Below are 18,893 nucleotides of genomic sequence, written 5' to 3'. Positions count from 1 at the left end.
TAAAATAACAGAGACATCATAAAATACATTTACATTTATTCATGTGGCAGACGCTTTTATCCAAAGATACAAAAGCCAGTACTTTGTCCCGAGGTGCACACCATAAATCTGCTTAAATATCCTATCCTATTGTCTGTGATGCATGCCTAGTTTTTAGATGAGACCTTCCGCAATTTGGCAACCATACGCCAATGCTGCTTTTATAAGCTTTAAATGTATATTTTTCATATTTCTTCCTTCCAAATCTATGTACACTCCAGATCAGTAAATCGCGGTAATGCACATTTTCGTTGGTTTGCCAAACCGCCATAAACCACCAGAAGAAGTTATCGCGGTATCCCACACATCCGTTCAGCCTGAGCTCTGTGTGCAGTGCAGTCCTCCGGACGCATAGGAGGCGCTGTAGCCCCGCACTTGCCGCGCTCACCGTCACCAGTCCCGGGAAGCGTTTTCTGGAGGCGCAAGGCAAGCCGTAAAAATGCCCTCGGTTGAATACGACGAGTAAGTTTTTTTCCTCATTTCACAAGTATCTCTGTTTTGTCATGTATACAACAAAAGCGGCTGAGCGCTAAATCGTGTGTATTTCTGCAGCTCAAAGCCCAGCTGGGCCGATCAAGTGGAGGAGGAAGGAGATGAAGGTACGAGGCCGCGGCACAGCCTTTGCTTGTGTATCACATCCACGTGTTTGAACATTTCATAATATCTACAGATGTTATTACAGGAATCAATATAAACGTGAATATATTTGTGTAGACACGATCGCGTCAGTCAGTAACGCTGTGTGTTTACAGACATCAGCTGTTTGAAGACAGTTAGCTTTGTTAAGTTGATGTGGCTACCGCTGTACTTTCATTCGGTTGGGTGCTGTCTTCTTTATACTGGTCGAATATTATGTGCGGATATTCATTCATATTTAGCATGATATACCGTTCTGATGTGCCTGTAAGACCGCCACGAAACGATGCTACTGTACTACTTGCAGATTTTTTAATACCACATTATACATAAAATACTAATGAATCTGCAAGATAATTCTACAAGAAGTGTTAGAAATAGTTTGACATCCTGTCACTGCTTGACATGCCATTGTGTTCCAGCTGTGGTTTCATCCCACATTAATTGCATACGTAACAGATTTATTTATGTGTGTGTGCATTCATATATGAATGTCTTTTATAGGTTCCCTCCCTTCACCGAAAGAGACTGTCAAAGGTAACATCAAGACCGTCACAGAATACAAGATCGATGAAGATGGCAGGAAGGTTAAGGTGAGCAGTGTTTTTATTTCTTTTGTGAAACGTTTTAGAAGAATGTTGAACGTGACTCCCTCGTTTTCTCTATGATCAGATTATCAGAACCTTTAAAATTGAGACACGCAAGGCCTCCAAAGCAGTCGCCAGGAGGAAGGTATGCTCATTTCTTTTCAACCGTTCTTTGTATATATGTAAGACCAGTAAACCTGTTACTAATTGTGTTATTTGTCAACAGAATTGGAAGAAATTTGGTAACTCGGAATTCGACCCACCAGGGCCTAATGTTGCCACCACTACAGTGAGCGACGATGTCTTCATGACCTTCATCTCTAACAAAGAGGTACAACGTTCATATAACGCATTTCACAAGATTTGTAACAGTACTATAATAACAATGAATGCATATGTTAAGTTTTAATTTCCTAAAACTGTTATTTAAGTAATCAAGTAAATTTTATTAACTTCATTTAATCCAACTTTCTTTAAATGCAACTTTTCACTAAATGTTGTGGTATTTCTTTGGTGGGTTTGTTTGCATTGTTTATATGTACAGTTTTGTTTGTACCAATTCAGAAGTTTGAAGTGACCTGTTCAATTATTTTGCAGGACTTGAATGCTCAAGACCAGGATGAGGATCCCATGAACAAGCTGAAAGGACAGAAGATCGTGTCCTGCCGTATCTGTAAAGGTGATCATTGGACCACCCGCTGTCCGTACAAGGATACGCTTGGACCTATGCAGAAGGAACTAGCCGAGCAGTTGGGGTTGTCCACAGGAGAGAAAGAGAAAGCAGCAGGTGTGATAACACGGACCTACACTCAACAGGTTTAGTTTACATTAAAGTAATAATGTGGGAGTAATTGTTGTCTCTGCTCATCTAGAGCCGGAGCCTGCTCAGCCCGTCCAGAGCAAGACCGGGAAGTACATTCCCCCTAGCCTGCGGGACGGAGGCACGCGCAGAGGAGAGTCTATGCAACCTAACCGCAGAGGTTTGTGTTTGGAGTTAAGATTTTAAACGCTGGTCTGTGCAACATGGTAACACATTTGTTATTTCCTTGCAGCTGATGATAATGCTACAATCCGTGTGACCAACCTGTCCGAGGACACCAGGGAAACAGATCTGCAGGAGCTTTTCAGACCTTTCGGTTCCATCTCTAGGATCTATCTGGCTAAGGACAAGAACACAGGCCAGTCTAAGGTGAGAGATGTGAAACGTGAATATTAGAGGTTTGAGACCACGTGAGACAGACGTTGAGGATGCGAGTTGACTCATCCTCTTGAACAGTCAATTTGAGGATAAAAAAGGAACTGTATAATTTATGGGGGTTTTTGTTTTTTCTGTTCTTCTCCCGCACTTTAGGGCTTTGCTTTCATTAGTTTCCACCGACGCGAGGATGCTGCAAGAGCCATCGCCGGTGTGTCCGGCTTTGGTTACGATCATCTTATTCTCAATGTGGAATGGGCCAAGTGAGTCTTCCAGAAACTGTAAATGATGTGGAGTGTTTGTTACTGATCTAATTGTCTTTTTTCTTTTTTTAGGCCTTCCAACAATTAATTTGACATATTCCAGGAGATCTGAAAGTTTTTTCCCAATTGTATAAGGCATTGATCCAAATAAATGCACATTAAACAATTCAATTGTCATCTGTACATTTACACTTTGTTCCTCCTCGTTGTTTTGCTAATTTCTTTAATTTTACTTTACATTTACATTGTCATTTAGCAGATGAGGAAACATTGGAAGCAATTATATAGGCAACAAAATACATAAGTGCATCAAAACTAGTCCATTAAAGCCTAGTACAGTATACAAAGCTAATAATAGTGAGGTTAAAACGTTTTTTTTTTTGAGAAAGGGAAAAGAATTAGGTTAAATTAATCAGTGAGGTGTTGATGGAAGAGATGCCTTTTTTAAAGATGGCAACAGAGTCTGCTGATCTTGTAGCAGCAGGTAGATCATTCCACCAATGTGGAACAGATCCAGAGAAGCTACGGGAGAGTGACTTTCCTTTTTGGGAAGGTACCACTAGTCGTTGTTCCTTTGCAGACCGCAGGGATCTGGCAGGAACATAGGTTTGCATTAGCGAGTGGAGATCTGGTGGTGGTCTTGTAGGCCGGGAGAATAGCTTTGAACTTTGTGGTACTTTATATAGCTTATCAAAAACTTTTAAACATTAGTTCCCAGAGCTGGTTGCACATTTTTGTTAGTTTTGCTACATCAACTCACAAAAATAAAATTGACAGTTCATAAATATATTTATGGAACATATCATAATATCCTAATGATTTTTGGCACAAACGAAAAATGATAATTTTGACCCATGGAAAAAATATATTAAAGAATGTGTTTAGGACATCAATACAAAAAAGGTTGAGGCCACTGTGTACCTTAAGCATCATCAGCTTTTAGTCAGATTTTTTAGAGGATCATTAATTTCAACATTTAAATCTTTTGAAATTGCTAATTATATTTAATAAACATCTCATACATTTTCTTATATTTAACATCAGATTGTAAAATAACGGCATTGTTACAAAATCTAATTAATCCCTGAAAGCACCATATACAAATTGGAGTGTGTATTCTATTTAGAAAACTGGCAGTATCAAGTGTGAATGATATCTACATTAAATACAATCACCATACTAGACAAATATATACATGATTTAGTTCCCTCCAACATAAATTTATAATATGCAAATTTTAAGATAGCAGATATACCTTAATCCTTTTACTTTTAATCCGTAAGCGTTTCATTGTTAAAGACCAACAGAGTGGTATGAAATTTCAGGTGACGCACATAAAATCCAACCAGTGATTAAGTTTTTAAAATAACTGCAAATCAGATGCCATGTGTTCAGAAACTCCCACAAAATAAACCAATAAAAACAAGACATTTCCTTTATTACTATTTATTAGATCTTGAGGAAAACACATTAAACAGAACAGTAGAATAAGTCAATTGCAAAGCAGATAAAACATTTAATGAGTGCTTTATTTGAAATATTACAACATATAAAAACTACATAGAATTTATCACTAGGAGATATTGCAAATACATGGTTAAAAATCACATTTAAAAACAGATAAACATCACATAAGTGGCACTGCACAGACAGTCAATAAAAATGCTACTGAAGTGGCTGGGCAGCACAGCACACAAATCATGAATCATGGAATGAATTAAACCGGTCATGAGGTGCTCAAGCAAAACACTAGATTTTGTGACTGGCACAAGATGGCTTCAGTCACAAACCTCCATCTTCTCCTGCTTCACAGGCTCTGAGACAAAAAAACAGCAAGTTAAGCTTAGTCAAACCACAGGTTGAATTTGCAGTAAAAACAGTTGAAAAAAACTACCTGTAGCATTTTCTCTCATCCTCTCAAGGACACATTTCTTGACTTCCAGTCCAATGGCTTTGGAGAGGGGTGGAGGTACAGCATTCCCAACCTGTAAACAACACAAATCGGTATTGCACAAACTGCTGGCTTACAACCCAAATGTAAGTAAAGAAAGGTACCATACCTGTCTGTGTTTATCTAGAACATTGCCAAAGAAGCGATACGTGTCTGGGAAGCCCTGGGAGCGAGCGCATTCCCTGACACTCACCACACGGTGCTGTTCAGGGTGCAACACACGTCCCTGACAAAACATAGGGGTTAAAGCATGATAATACAACATGACAATTAGAAAATAACCAATGCTTCCCCTTGGTTAGTGCATCATTTAAAAATTCAGGTGGGCGAATACCTGTTTTCCCATAGGCTCAGGATTGGTAACTGTAGTGCTGAAGAACCCGTCCCATTCCAGTCGGCCATACAGGCCCGCCCAGTGGTTGTGGCGATTACCCGTGTGAGGCAGACACCAGGGAATAAGTGTGTTAAATTGTCTGTCTGCAGGGTCACATGGTTTTCCTGTTGAGGAAGTGGCACAGTGGTTAGTTTCACATTCTGCATCAATTTTGACCTTTCTGTATAAGTAAGTGATGGTATAAGACATACCTTCAGCACAGGAACACACTCCTTTCAGAGCACCAGTGCCACTGCGCCCATTCTTCTTGTCGGAGTGAGAGTAACGAAGCTTTTTAGTGGAAGTGCCATCCTGCAACCGCACCTCTATGTTGGGCAGATCTCTCCAATCAGAACCAGGAGCCAGGGGAATGTGGCGCATACGGGCAGCCACCAAGGCACTCATGTCCTAGAATTTAAAAAAAATAAAAAATAAACACTAAGACTTTGAAAACCATGCATTTGATGGTTTCCTGATCTAGAGGTATGCTCAAGCGAAGACAAGTGAAAACACTGACCTTACAAATGTGGTCCCTAAGGATGGGCTGGTACTGTGAGCCACGAATGTGTCTCTGGAACCAGGACTGAGGCTCACCGTTATACGAGATCTCAAGAGCAGCGGCTCCATTACGGATTTCGGGAAGGTCAGACATGGCGTCCCGTACTGTGATTGTGCGATAAACCCCACAGTTCCCACTGGGAAAAAGCCAGGTAATCAATTAGACAAGTTCAGACATCAGAGAGAATAAAAACATCCAATCAAAACCACCAAGGCTTACCGGGTGACATTGCTGACGTATCTCTTCTCATCAACCACCACACTGAGAGAGCATGCCCGTGGGGCAAACACATGCAGTGGTTCAGGGTAGCGAGGAAGCTTTTCACCGGGAGCAGCAGCCAAGATGATCGCTCTGCGCCTTGTCTGGGCCACACCATACTGCCCTGCCTGAAGTAGTACATCAAGAGTTTAGAGGTATCAACTGCATGTCTCACTCATAAAAAATATAGAAGGGTTCTTGCCTGTAGCACACCAAATGTGCACTGGTATCCCATACGCACAAGACAACGCAACGTGAGCTTCAGGACCATGGAGCGCTTGAACGACACAAAGTTCCTCACATTCTCCAGCAGGAAGAACTTTGGTCTGTAGTAGTCACAGTAACTACAAAGGCAGCAAAAAATTTTGAATGAACTACTCATCCACAGCATTTGCAGATACAACACTACAATATTCTAGTTCCCTGACCTCAGATAAGAGACGACCAGAGAGTTCTTGAACTTAGAGTACGTGCGAGAATTAAAGCGGTTCATTCCACTGAAGCCTTGGCAGGGTGGTCCACCGCATAGCATCTCTACGTCGCCCTTCTGCGGCAGCTTCTGTCCAAGAGAGTTGGTCTTCTCCCCAGACATCACCAACTTCAACAGGACGTTGCAATCCTCTGTGAATACTGTGGTGCCGGGGTTGTTCAACCTGAAGGCCTGAGCAGCAGGGTCCCACATCTCAATGGCCCAATGAGTCTCGGCGATACCTAGCGATGATAGAACAGAAAGGACCCACTTGGCAAGACTTGAATGCAGAATCACTTTGAAAAGTGCTTAGGTTAATATCTACCTGCTTGATGGAAACCTTCAGACAGACCACCACAACCAGAGAACACATCCAGTGTGCGCAGTTTAGGGACCATAGGCTCTTGAGGCTCCACATCCTGTGACTCCTGGGAGGCAGCTTTCCCCTTCCCTTTACCTGCAGAGAGACAGCTATTTAACATCACAAACACAGAGACCAAGCGACCCGAATACTTAAACAATTACCTTTTCCCTTTCCTTTTCCTTTTCCTTTGTTCACAGCTGATCGAGCATGATTGGGAGGATCCTCAAAGCTCTTCGTCTTTGAATTGTAAGCCTAATGAAAAAGAACATGATTAGTCTCCTACTGTCACGGCCCCTCCTCTGCTTTGTAGGTACATTTAGAACAGTTCAAAAATTCTGTGTCTGATCAGGTTGCTACATACATCAATGAACGTAAAGTTATGTCTCCAAGTGATGCTAATGTTAAAAGGTTATCACTCCTGTGATTAAGAAAAGTTGAAGGGACACCAGCAGTGAGGTCAGCGTTGACTGCTGGGCCAGTCACTTCATCTTGTGGCTTTAACTTTTTGGAGGGGGGAGAAGAGGTAGCTATAGTTTCAGAGGAGGTCTTACTAGGCAGGCTGAAAAACTCCCAGACTTTGCAAAACCTTGGAGTCTTGGTAGATCATTTAGACTGAGAACCGTGAGGAATTGGGGTAGTTTCTGATAAGAGCTACAGTTTTGTTTTCTGACACCCCATCACAAACCCACTTAATTGAGCATGATATAGATTCTAAGCCTATCAAACAGAGATTTTATCGTTTATCTGAGAAGAGACCGCAATTGGAAACAGAGGTGCAGTATATGTGGGACAATGGTATTGCTGAGGCATGTTATTCAAATTGGGCTTCACACAGTCTTCTGGTCAAAAAGTCTGATTACAGAAAAATTAACAATGTTACTAAAGCAGACCTTTACCCTCTTCCTAGGATGGAGGACTGCATTGATCAAGTTGGGTCAGCAAACTATGTTAGCAAATTTGATCTTTTGAAGGGGTATTGGCAAGTACCTTTACCAAAAGAGCTTGTGAGATTGCTGCCTTTATAACTTCATTTGGTTTATTGTCTTATACAGTTATGCCTTTCGGCTTGTGGAATGCTCCAGCCACCTTCCAGAGGCTGATGAATCGGGTGATCTCAGGTCTGGAAGGGTGTGCCGTGTATTTGGACGATATAGTTGTTTACTCAAGACTCCTGGGAGGAGCATGTCCAGAGAGTGCAAGCCCTGTTTGAAAGACTGGTGGGGGCCTGGCTACTATGTAGCTTTGGCAAATTCACACTTTGCCAAATTTAGTCACATACCTAGGCAAGGTAGTTGGTCAGGGTGTTGTCTGTCCCGTGGAAGCTAAGGTTCAGGTGGTGAAGCAGTTCCCACAGCCCTCCACAAAGAAAGAACTAATACGATTCCAGGGAATGGCAGGGTACTACCGTGCTTTCTGTAAAAACTTTTCGGTAGTAGTGTCCCCACTGACCAATCTGTTGAAGGCCAAGGCTGAATTTATCTGGTCCACCCAGTGTCAAGAGGCATTTGAGGCAGTTAAGGCTCTCTTGTGTTTGGCACCCGTGTTGGCAGCACCAAATTTTGGGAAATCCTGCAGAATCCCAACCAGCGCCTGATGCGTTGGGCTTTGTTCTTGCAACCATTTAACCTTGATATTAGACATATTAGTGGTAAGGATAATATTATTGCTGATGCCCTGTCCCGTGCTCCTTTAACCTAGTATCTCCTCTCTGCTGACCCCTACTGGTTGTCTGCCCCTGTCTCTTAAATTACTCCCCAGGTACTAGGGCTGCAGAGTTTGAGGGGCGAACAGTCAGCCAGGGGACACGAGGTGACTTTCAGGAGCTGGGACTGGTATCCATTTTCTTTTTTGGAACTTTAGATCGTTTTAAATGTTAGGCCAAATTTTGGGCTGAGGGTAGCACCCTCATTTTAAGGAGGGGTGTCACAGCCCCTCCTCTGCTTTGCAGGGGCGGTTCCTCCTGTAGGCAGAGGAGGGTCGTTAGTGATGGGAGCAACCTGGGCTCAGGGTATTTAAACTGCTTCACTAACTATTCTCGCTCTCTCTCTCCCTCTCTCTCTCTCTCTGCTCCTCCAGGTATGATCCGGTTTTGTTTGTTCTTTACCTTATGACATTTATCACACCTCATTCTTTGTTTAAAGTTAATAGCTTTTGGTTTACAATAAAGAAAACCTGTTTTGGCCTATACCTTGTTGTGTGTGTCCCCTCATTTTTGCCACGGGCTATGAGCCAGCCTGTGACATACAATAACCTTATATTTTCAAAAACCACTGCTCAGTGTCAACACCAGACTTCCAAGAAATTTGTCTTCAAACATTTATCCTCACCTCCAGGAAATAAAAGCAATCAGGTCCTCTTTTCGAATAGTCTTGCACACTTTCTACCAGGTCTTCTGCGTACTCCACAAGACAGCGTCCCAGCACCTCAGACATGTTCACAGTCACCTCCTCATCGCTCCAATACAGCTGGTTTATATCAGAGTGATAAGCACCCTTTGGCCCTTTATGAGTGTTCTCTGGTCTGAAAGAGACGGTTATTGTGAGAACACTGGTCAGTGCTGCCACAGGCTTCTTGTAGAACACAACTTAGACATCTATCAAGAAAGTCACCTGTAAAATTTATAGAGGCGCAACTTGATCTCAGTTGTGTCTTGCTTTCCATTGCTTCGCTTGCTGCAGAAAATTTCTTTGATGCGGCCGACGCGGAAGGGCTCTGGCGCATCCAGGTTGGATCCCTTGATATAGTCTGAGGATTTCCTGTAGTATTCTGGGTAAAGATCTTCATCAACATCTTCCTTCCTGTGAGAACGCTTCCCCGGGCTCGCTACCTTAATTCTACAGGTGAGAAAGTCATTTATTTAAACAGTATGGCTTGTATTGTCTGGAAAGCGTATCTAAACTTTTAACACTCATACAAGAACAAATAAATTACCCAAAATTAAAGGCATCAGGTGGTAGATAGACACTGTCTCCTACTCTGAACTGCTCTCCCTTCACAGTTGCCAATGCATAGAAGACTTTGGAATCACTCTTCTCATCCTGCAAACGTTCAAAGACTTGAGGTGTGTCCTGAATTTCTTGTTCCTTATCCCTGATGCAGCTGGCACAGAACCTGCCATGACACATTCAATGTTAAAACACAAAAAAACATACATGGCAATTCAAAAGGGTTGTCATATCAAAACATAAGACAATGCGTTATCACTAGACACTTTCACTCAATTCCACCCAGAAATAATAGATGGTTGTGAAACTCGCAACTCACTTGTACTTGCAGTCCTCAGAGAGCATGGCCTTGGGAGGCGTTTCAAAGCGAGCACAACTGTGCTCATACCAAAGCTGATAAAAGAAACTTTTGCCATCATCCTCAATCACTTTAATGTCATCAATCATTCCACCCTGAAAGCATGAAAACGCATCAATATCAAAAGCTATTTAAATTCTTTACAAACCTTGAAGATTGTATTTACAAATCTGCCTTGTAGAAAACAGACTAAATGTAAGCAACTGTACCTCCATGAACCAGTTTTCAGATGGAGCCTTGTAAAGGACATCAACCTTGCCTTGGACAAAACTCAGCTGCATGTCTTCACAATCATCCACAGGGAAGAGCTCAAGAGGATCAGAGGATTCTCCAAGAACTGTATCGGTGCCACGGCAAAACCAGTGAGCATGAAACATTTTCTCACCAGCCTCCCAAAGTGCTGTAATCCTACAAATGTGAGAATAGTTTAGCAACAAAGGCATACATTGTTATTAAGGCCCACCTGAGCACATTTTTATTACTGCAAAGGCTTAAATATATCCTGGACACAGGACGACAAAAAGGTTTTACCACCAGATTTGGGTCAAGTGCAATATATGAAAATTCACCACAAAAGATTCAAGGGATTACCTGGCCAAGTAAAGGGGATGGGATGGGTCAGCAGGGCTAACAGAGACACAGTCTCCCACCTCCACTATCTCATTCTCCACACGCACCTTCATGTAATACTGCTTCTTTCCCTCGGTCTGCGAAAAACAAAACCAATAGCAAAAATCCTGCACAAGGACATGCAGCCTTTCATTGAGGAAACGGTTCATACCTTGAAGGGTGCTCCCACCCAGCTGAGCTTGTTCTTGGTTGGCTTTTTATTCTTTGTAAGAGACGTTTTCTTTGTGTCTTTAAGTGGCGGCAAGACATCATCCTCATCGATATTCTCATCGTCCTCAGCTTCCTTCACTGCCATGTTTGGACATCTGTGCAAAGGACAAGACAACCGTTTAGCTTCAACAGAGATCAAACATAAGCGCTTTGAAGCAACAAGTTTTTTTTTTCTCAAGTCACCTGTAGATTACAGAAAATGAAATGGCATTACGTATTCGCACACATAGGCACACGAATCCGAATAAGGAGAAAAGCAGAAAAAGTTTTTCAAATGCAGGTCATGTTTAGAAGGGAAACAAAGTGCAGCAAAGGGGATGCAAGTAGATGTTTCAGTGACGTTCAACCGAATGAAACACCATGGTTTCAGTGAAGCATTACCTCCTCTTCTGACAGGCCTGTTTGCTTTTGCCACTGCCTCCAAACTTGATCATGTCTTTACAGGCTGAACACTTGCCGCAGTCTGAAGCTTGACAAACCTTCAAAACAAGCACATTTCCTGCATCACTCCAACCATTATGCATTACAGCTTTAACCAATAAGCATTTTTGTAGCTTACCTCACAGACACCACAGCGCTGTCTCTTGACTCCTCCCTCCTTACTGTTCTGGTCGATCTGTTCAGAGAAGAACGTGTCAAATATCTGGTAAACCAGTTTGGTGGTGGTGGCTTTAGTGGGACCCTTGTCCTTTTCGATCTTTGTGGGATGACGTATGGACTGTCTCCTTGCAGCTCTCCTGAAGATTAAAAAACAGTGATGCATCTCATGCCACATTGATACAGAGCCGACTAACAGCCACGCTGAAATGGAGCCATGCGTGTATTATGAGCGTGGTCACAGAATTATGGATTGACAGTTTGTCAAGGCAGGGTGATGCAATTTAAACTGTAATCTGGAGAAACAAAGATTCTTTCAGATTAAGTTCTTTCAGATGCTTTTTAGTTTCTTCTATGTGCTGCTTGTAAAATCAAACAATGGAAACAAAAAACATCTGTCATCCAAATTTACAAAAGTCATGGAAAATTCTCTCATCACCCACATCATTCTGCCAGTTATGTAGTGTGCCACTAACAAAAGTTTAAAGCGGTTACATTTAAAGAAAAGCCACAAACTGCAGACACCAGGTTTTACATACCAGTACAGCTGCCTGCTGCGGTGGGAAAGGTTAAAAGAACATTAGAAACACGAGTACACCAGGGACCATAATAGATGTTTTGTATGGATGTTAAGGTTCATCGCACATTTTTAACAATGCTTACAAGAGCCAATAAGGGCTAGAATGAAGTGGTCCACTAGATCGTGTGCATTTTGAGATTCAACAAAATTATAATCCATATTTGGCCATCAAATTGGCATGGGACAATGTCTACATGGAAACATTGCCCTGCAGTGTTACAAAGTGAGCCGCATCTTTATACAACACGGGCGCAAACTGTGCCGTTTTATGTAAATTCAGGCCAGTCTGCACAGCGAGCTTATATGCCCCTTAGCCTCGTTTCACGGTGTTGCTCTGTGCTGTTACGTCGTAAACCAATATGAACATTTGTTGGAATCACAAAGCCATCATCTAATGGCCCAACCCTAGTTTATAGTAGTTAAATTTTTGCATGGGTCCAACCACAGAAATGCAAGGGATTTGTCAAGATGCTAACTAGAAAAACTCACCTCTTGCCCAAAGTAACACCAGCCAGCTTGATCAAGTCTCGCATGCACGGAGTAACAATAATGGGCTGCTCATCAGAGTCTCCGGCCTCATCGTAACTCTCCACCTGCTCCACCACAAACTGGGCGTGACGCAGGAGCGTGTCTTCAGTGAAGCGGTTGAAGTTCAGCCCAGCAGGAGGAACGGTCGTCTAACACACAGAGCAATAGGTCAGAACTGCTAACATGAAACTAAGAACAATGAGGTTGTACACTACTGACAGCTTACCTCAATTTTGTTTAGCAGGTCCTCATACGTGGCATCCTGGTTCTTCTGTAGAAATTCAACCACAATCTTGCTCATGTAGATCTTCTCTTGCATTAAGGCAAAAATGGCAGAGTACTCCTCACTGGGGTCCATTAGGATGTAGTCGGCAAAGGCTGCGTGAAGTCATTGACAGATTGTCATGCCATGCAGAACAGAAACCAGACTGAAGATGATTCTTTTAGGAAATGTTACCTGTAGTGAAGCCAATTAAAGCTTTCTCCCCACCATCAAAACCAGTGATCCACCATGCATTAATGGGTCCAAGCTTTTTGGCAGGAACACCACCTGGAGATAAAACAAACATTTATATAATCAGCTAAAAAACGCATCAAGATGCTTAAACAAAAAAACAAATCTGACCAAAGTCAGTAATGCAACAGAACATACCATCCATGCATGGGTTGTCATCATAGATGGGCTTAACTGCACAACTGAAGTACAGTTCAACATTTTTCTCAATGAGGCCAGAGTCAAACGGACACAGGTGGCCACGCTTGTCATAAACACTGTAAACAAGAATCATCATTACAGTGACAGGACTAACAAAACGGACCACGGTTTAAGACACTTTACCCCAAATACCTGAAGTTTGTTATCTTGTGCTGGGGCAGGTCTTCATAACTCTCAAAACCATCTTCATTCGCATCAAAGAGGGAGAGACGTTCATCCGTCAACATCTCTGGTTCATCCAGCTACAAAATTAAATGACAAATATTGAAACGCCGAGTTATAAATCTGCACGTATCAGATAGGCGGGGCAAAAAGGAGATACAAAGATGCAAGATGTGTGTACGTTTAACAACCATAAATTGTGTATACACATTGCATCACATCTAAAACAAACAATAATATTCGTTTTAGCTGTGTCATAAGACCACTTGATCGGTTAAAAATGATCGGTTAAAAAAAAAACTCACTGCATCATCAGGATCTCCTTGGAAGAACTTAAGGTCTGAATCATCCAGATACTGCCTGCAGTCAGGACACTTTGGGGGAGGCGTCTAAAGTGTTTAATTGGCAAAGATTAATTTGAGCCACTACAATTAAGGCAGCAGGAGGACAAATGAGGAACCAAATGTGGGGGGGTTACCTTGGCAGTAGATACAGGTTTTATCGTTACATTAGTAGAGTTCTCAGTGACAGGACTGTAAGAGAGAACAGACAACACAATTACCAACCAAATTTAACACATGAGAAAAGCTAGATTTTAATCATTCTACAACATGCGACTAACTTTTCAGTCTCCGTTTTCAAGCGCTTCTCCTCGTGGACCTTAACGAAAACATTAGTGTTACTCTCACAGACTTGTTGCCATTTAACAAACATTGAACATCTGAGAAGTGCCTTACGTTTTCTGTAACATCTTCCTCAGTTTTCACTTCTGCATTCTCATGTGTGGTTTCACCAATCAGATCATCAGACTTGCGTTTTGGGCTATTGGATGGAGAAAAATAAATAAATGACTGCACCTTTAAGTAATCACAATTACATGAAGGTAATCTAATATTGAAATGTTTACTTACACTCGAGAGAACATGGACAGGATAGTTGGTTGTTTACCAGAGTTACGTGTAACCCTAGTACTGGCTGGAGATTCTGCTGGCAGAAACATGTCATTAATAGAAAGCATACACACACACACACACACACTCAATAGACAGGTACAACGTAAAGACACAATGGAGCATAAATAAAACACCATAAATCCATGCAACATACTCTTGGGCTCAGCATCTGCTTTACTGCGACGGCCTCTTCCCCTCGGGCCGCTGGGGGACTTTACAGCATCTTCCTCCTGAGTTTCCATGGCACCCTCCTGCTCGCCATCGTCTTTATGAGAACCATTTTCAGAGAATCCATTTGAATGTCCATTCTGTTCAGCTCCATCCTCCTTGCCAACTCCCAGAGCCTTCTTCAGCACTGCCTTCACCTCTGATGTATAAACCTCCTAAACAAAAGCAGACAGTTGGAGCGAGTCACATCTAGAGGTGAACGCACATCGGTGTATGTAACTCACAGTGGTCAGATCAGAGCTCTTTAATTTGTCCTCAAGGATTTTGAGCTGGTCCTGAGTATCAGCGAGCAGGAACTCCTGCAGTAACCTGAGCTTCTCCTTTACACACTCCTGGGCAATGTCATTAATAGAAATATTAACATTGGCGTTTTAACAGAAATACTCATGCACAGTCAAGTCAACTACATTAAAGTATAAAGTGTAAAACTATTAATAAATGTAGAATGTGCTGCCAGTGTAAAGTGTTTAAAGGGATAGTTTACCCAAGTGAAAATTCTGTCATCAATTACTCACTCTCAAGATTGATTCAAACCCGTTTACAAATCTCTCTGTGTCCAGCAGAACAAAGACATTTATAGTGTTAATTTCTATGAAAAATGTCTCCACTTTTTAACTATCCGCTAAATTATACGACTAAACGGTAGTTTTAAAAAAGTATTTGACAAAAAAGATATTTAAAGATTGCTCTGCAAGCCATGTATGTATGAGCCTTCATGTTTGCGATTGCCAGATGCCACGAGTTAAGATGCCTCAGACAGGGCTGAAAGGTTAAAAGAATACGTCTTCTGCAATCTGGCAACCATACGCCAGTGCAAAGTCACCCACTGGCAGAAGTTCACTGTGGAAGCGCTATTGAGTATCTCAAGTCAATAAACAAGAGCTTAGAAATCTCCAGCCGGTCTGTTCTCATGCCACGTGGATCTGCACTACAATGTTTGATTGTAATTATGGTTGCTGTCCGCAAGTTTGTTTGCGACTACATTCCAAGGGTTTTATTTCACTGTCAGTCGCTCAGTTTCTGGGGAATTTTCAGGCATCAGTAAGACGCTCGTTATTTGAAGGAGAACTTAAGGAGAGGTTGGATGTAGGCCTATGCAGGGGTTAAATTGGGCTTTGTTATGAGCCGGGGATCAGTCTGGGATTTTTAGTGGGCGTATAGTAAGCTTATATTTTACAGTTACATAAGTTCAGAGCCCTTTGACATTAAAGAAATGCTGAATAAACTCATTCTAGATGCCAGCAGTTTACAAAGCTACATGTGATGAATCGAATAAAACGACATTTAAAAGTCAAGCCTCGCTTCCGAAACAGTCCATTATGAATTGAAACGTTAAAACAACAGTGCGCACCAGAAAAGCAGCAACCCACGTCATGTCAACAAGTAGCAAATAGGCATGGTGCTAGGTGAGCACTGCAGAAAAGAAACAAGCACGCGCAGACATACGGTGCGTTCCAAACAGAATATATCTCCCAACGAAAGGCCCTTCAAGAAGGGGACACCATACAAAACAATCCAAATAAAGAAAATGACGTTTTGCGAAGTGTATTTTAGGGTGTGTCCACATATGCCATGTTTGGTTAGATCAAAACCAACTCTGATGCAATTACGCTGCGAGTAAACGCTGCCACCCAAACCATGGTGCGCACCAAATAAGCAGAACGAGGCCTCAAAAGATGGGTCTCGGTCCACTTTAAAACGAACTCTGACGCAGTTCGATAGATATAGAAACGCAACACGGACCTAAGTCAATGAACCAAACCAAAAACAGGAACTGATAATATACGACACGAAAATCGAGGTGAATTGGTTCATTAGATGTTTATAAGATCTGTGCTGGCGCGTGTAACTGGGGAATTCCTGGTGCGGTTTTGACCGATTTAATGTGTACAAGGAATTGTTTTGGATGTTCGGCAAGTTCAGTTTTAAAATATTAATCAAAAGCGGACCGAACACATTGCGACTTTACACACATGCTGGTAACTTCAGGCTTCCTGTTAAAATGCCTGTCTGCTCCAAGCTAACCAGGACAACGTTTATTTTTGGTACGGACCAAATAGATCTGCGCCTGTTCAATGTTACCACTGGGCCTTTGCACTTATCAAACCTCTGTGAAAAAGAATAAGAATCTATATGAAATTGAAGAAACTTATGTACATGATTTGACATTCTTCATATTAGAACTTATTGGTAAAAAAGATTAAAGAAATATAAAAATACATTTCTCAAGTCAACAATCACTCGGTCACTTTTGGAAAACTAAAAATGTTTCAAGCATGAGAAAAATGTGACTACGTTTTTGTATAGACCAAAACAAGATAAATGCATAGCAATTAAACTAAACAGTTCAAGGATGACTAATTAAGAAACATTTAAAGTTAAACCTAAAATAAAATAAAGACAATTAACACCAATTTGGAAGAATGAAAGTAACCAGACAGATCTCATTCCCCATTAACTGCAATACTATGGGGGAAAACAAGGGAAGTCAATGGGGATGAGGTCTGTGTTTAGCAGAACGATGTCAGCAACCAAACTTTATACAAAATCTTGTTTAACGATATTCACACAAGTTTTGGAACAATCTGAGGGCAAGTAAATGACATCATTTTCTATTTTGGATGAACCATCCCTTTAACATGCAGTTGTGAATGTTTAAGCATAAATCACATACAACTGTATATGCACATTTATTTTCAATGTTTATTCAAATTCCTAAAGGCTGCAAGAAAAACAGAGGATCACCTCATCTGACAAGCTGTCTCCTCCTTCATCCAGTACCTGAAGCCTAAAAAAAAAACACATGGGCACATCAACCCAAAATGACTGAATCAAGACACAAATCAACCTTACAGCACGTTCAACTTTTCAACTTCAAGGCAGTTTTGATCTTGCGCCTGTACCATCAATGATGCTCGCGTGCACGCGCAAACGCGGACTTCATAATCGAGCATTACTGCTCGTGCTTGTAACTGACGCTAACGTTGACGTCTTTGACAATAAACGCAAATACAATAGTGTAAGAAACCGAATGAATGTTGTTTGATGACTGATGAGTGCAGTGACGGAGGAGGAGGCGTGCACGGACACATGAGTAATTGGCGCCAAATGCAGTCAAGAGTGACACCCGTGAGTCGCTTCACATTTCCCGCAAAAAACAAAATATCAAACAGCCCCTGCATTTAACACCACCCGCGATGTGATGGCGGACAGGGCATTTGAGGCACGGCTACATGCTAACGAGAGCACCCAAAACGAGCAAACAACACTCGATTCAGTCGCGGTTACGTGACGAACAAGCAACGTACGTTACAGGTATCCGCGCGCACGGCACGTAAACAAGCAATAACGTTACATTACGTTCTGTTGTAGTCGCAGGAGGGTAAATACAACACCCTACCGTTCCTTGACATCTTCTGGCAGAGACAAAGAGGTCCTGGTAGGCATTTCAAGTTAGAGTTTGAGCAAATAAAATGACTATTTAAAAATACGTTTTAAAACGACAACAGATAAAAGCGCTAGAGGTCTGACAGTGCCAACAGCAGCGCGCACTGATGGGGCTCAACGGGATTTATTGAGTTGTTGCTAGCAGCTGGAAACACGCGCGGGCCGCTTTTTCGCGCGGAAACGCGGGTAAGCTGGACGCTACCATTCGATTAAAGGTGGGGGGTGAAAGGTCGTGCGGAAGTATTTTGGTTTTGTTTTGGCTACGAGTCACTCAAAGATGATGTTGTGAGTACATGGCAAGTGTTTTTATTAGGTAACTTATATACCAGAAGTCGGGAAGGTTTTCAATCCTTGGCTGTTTTGAAAGATTACATATATGTTTCCCCCCAGTCGGACGCACAGATATAACCAGTGTGGGTTGTACCACATTTCTAAGTGACTTAGGGGGGGACACAATTCGCTCTTCCTTTATAATGAACTCTTCCTTTATAATGAACTCTTCCTTTATAATGAACTCTTCCTTTATAATGAACTCTTCCTTTATAATGAACTCTTCCTTTATAATGAACTCTCCCTTTATAATAAATGGTGATGAGAACACGGCTATCAATTTATAAAAGTAGTTTGCATTCATGTGTTTTTAAATACAGCATTTAGATTAAATAGAATACAATTTAACTAGATTATTATAATTGTTTTATTTTATACAGATATTCTAAATAAAAATAAAAACAACTTGGTAACGCTTATTAGTAAAGTTCCACCAATCAGAAGCAGCGGAGTCGAACGTCACGGGGGTCACTTCTCAGAACGATCAAATAAAGTCACTATCTTTGAAATGTTCTT

General features: G+C 41.7%; 2 protein-coding genes across 7 annotated transcripts; one reads left to right on the top strand and one right to left on the bottom strand.

Moving 5' to 3' along the window:
* Positions 1–260: 260 nt before the first annotated feature.
* eif3g (eukaryotic translation initiation factor 3, subunit G) lies at positions 261–2,886 on the top strand (the record flags this gene model as incomplete). Of its 2 annotated transcripts, XM_079457595.1 has the most annotated exons (10): positions 261–501; positions 592–638; positions 1,180–1,268; positions 1,348–1,407; positions 1,489–1,593; positions 1,860–2,049; positions 2,135–2,242; positions 2,315–2,451; positions 2,614–2,720; positions 2,793–2,886. In XM_079457595.1, the coding sequence occupies exons 1-10, from the start codon at positions 479–481 to the stop codon at positions 2,806–2,808; spliced, it is 882 nt and encodes a 293-aa protein (XP_079313721.1). In that variant the 5' UTR covers positions 261–478. The 2 variants fall into 2 exon arrangements, with proteins under 2 accessions (XP_079313721.1, XP_079313722.1); XM_079457596.1 differs by lacking the exon at positions 2,793–2,886 and having other exon boundaries at positions 389–501; positions 2,614–2,724.
* A 1,252-nt stretch (positions 2,887–4,138) lies between these two features.
* Positions 4,139–18,235, bottom strand: dnmt1 (DNA (cytosine-5-)-methyltransferase 1). 5 transcript variants are annotated; one of them, XM_079456072.1, is made up of 35 exons: positions 18,001–18,231; positions 17,346–17,388; positions 14,825–14,932; positions 14,527–14,755; positions 14,331–14,403; positions 14,157–14,241; positions 14,042–14,079; positions 13,898–13,952; positions 13,725–13,808; positions 13,390–13,499; positions 13,195–13,313; positions 13,000–13,092; positions 12,769–12,920; positions 12,504–12,691; positions 11,974–11,988; positions 11,397–11,574; positions 11,219–11,316; positions 10,779–10,932; positions 10,589–10,704; positions 10,207–10,405; positions 9,959–10,092; positions 9,626–9,805; positions 9,304–9,528; positions 9,022–9,214; positions 6,856–6,946; positions 6,656–6,787; positions 6,290–6,572; positions 6,064–6,205; positions 5,823–5,989; positions 5,562–5,739; positions 5,257–5,452; positions 5,006–5,169; positions 4,781–4,897; positions 4,615–4,705; positions 4,139–4,536 (listed from the first exon to the last, which is right to left on the bottom strand). In XM_079456072.1, the coding sequence occupies exons 1-35, from the start codon at positions 18,045–18,047 to the stop codon at positions 4,499–4,501; spliced, it is 4,515 nt and encodes a 1,504-aa protein (XP_079312198.1). In that variant the 5' UTR covers positions 18,048–18,231; the 3' UTR covers positions 4,139–4,498. The 5 variants fall into 5 exon arrangements, with proteins under 5 accessions (XP_079312198.1, XP_079312197.1, XP_079312200.1 ...); XM_079456071.1 differs by having other exon boundaries at positions 14,331–14,406; positions 18,001–18,183; XM_079456074.1 differs by lacking the exon at positions 11,974–11,988 and having other exon boundaries at positions 18,001–18,235.
* Positions 18,236–18,893: the final 658 nt, after the last annotated feature.

This window comes from Barbatula barbatula (assembly GCF_947034865.1).
Source record: "Barbatula barbatula genome assembly, chromosome: 5".
Taxonomy (NCBI): domain Eukaryota; kingdom Metazoa; phylum Chordata; class Actinopteri; order Cypriniformes; family Nemacheilidae; genus Barbatula; species Barbatula barbatula.
This window is presented reverse-complemented; position numbering and strand designations above follow the sequence as displayed.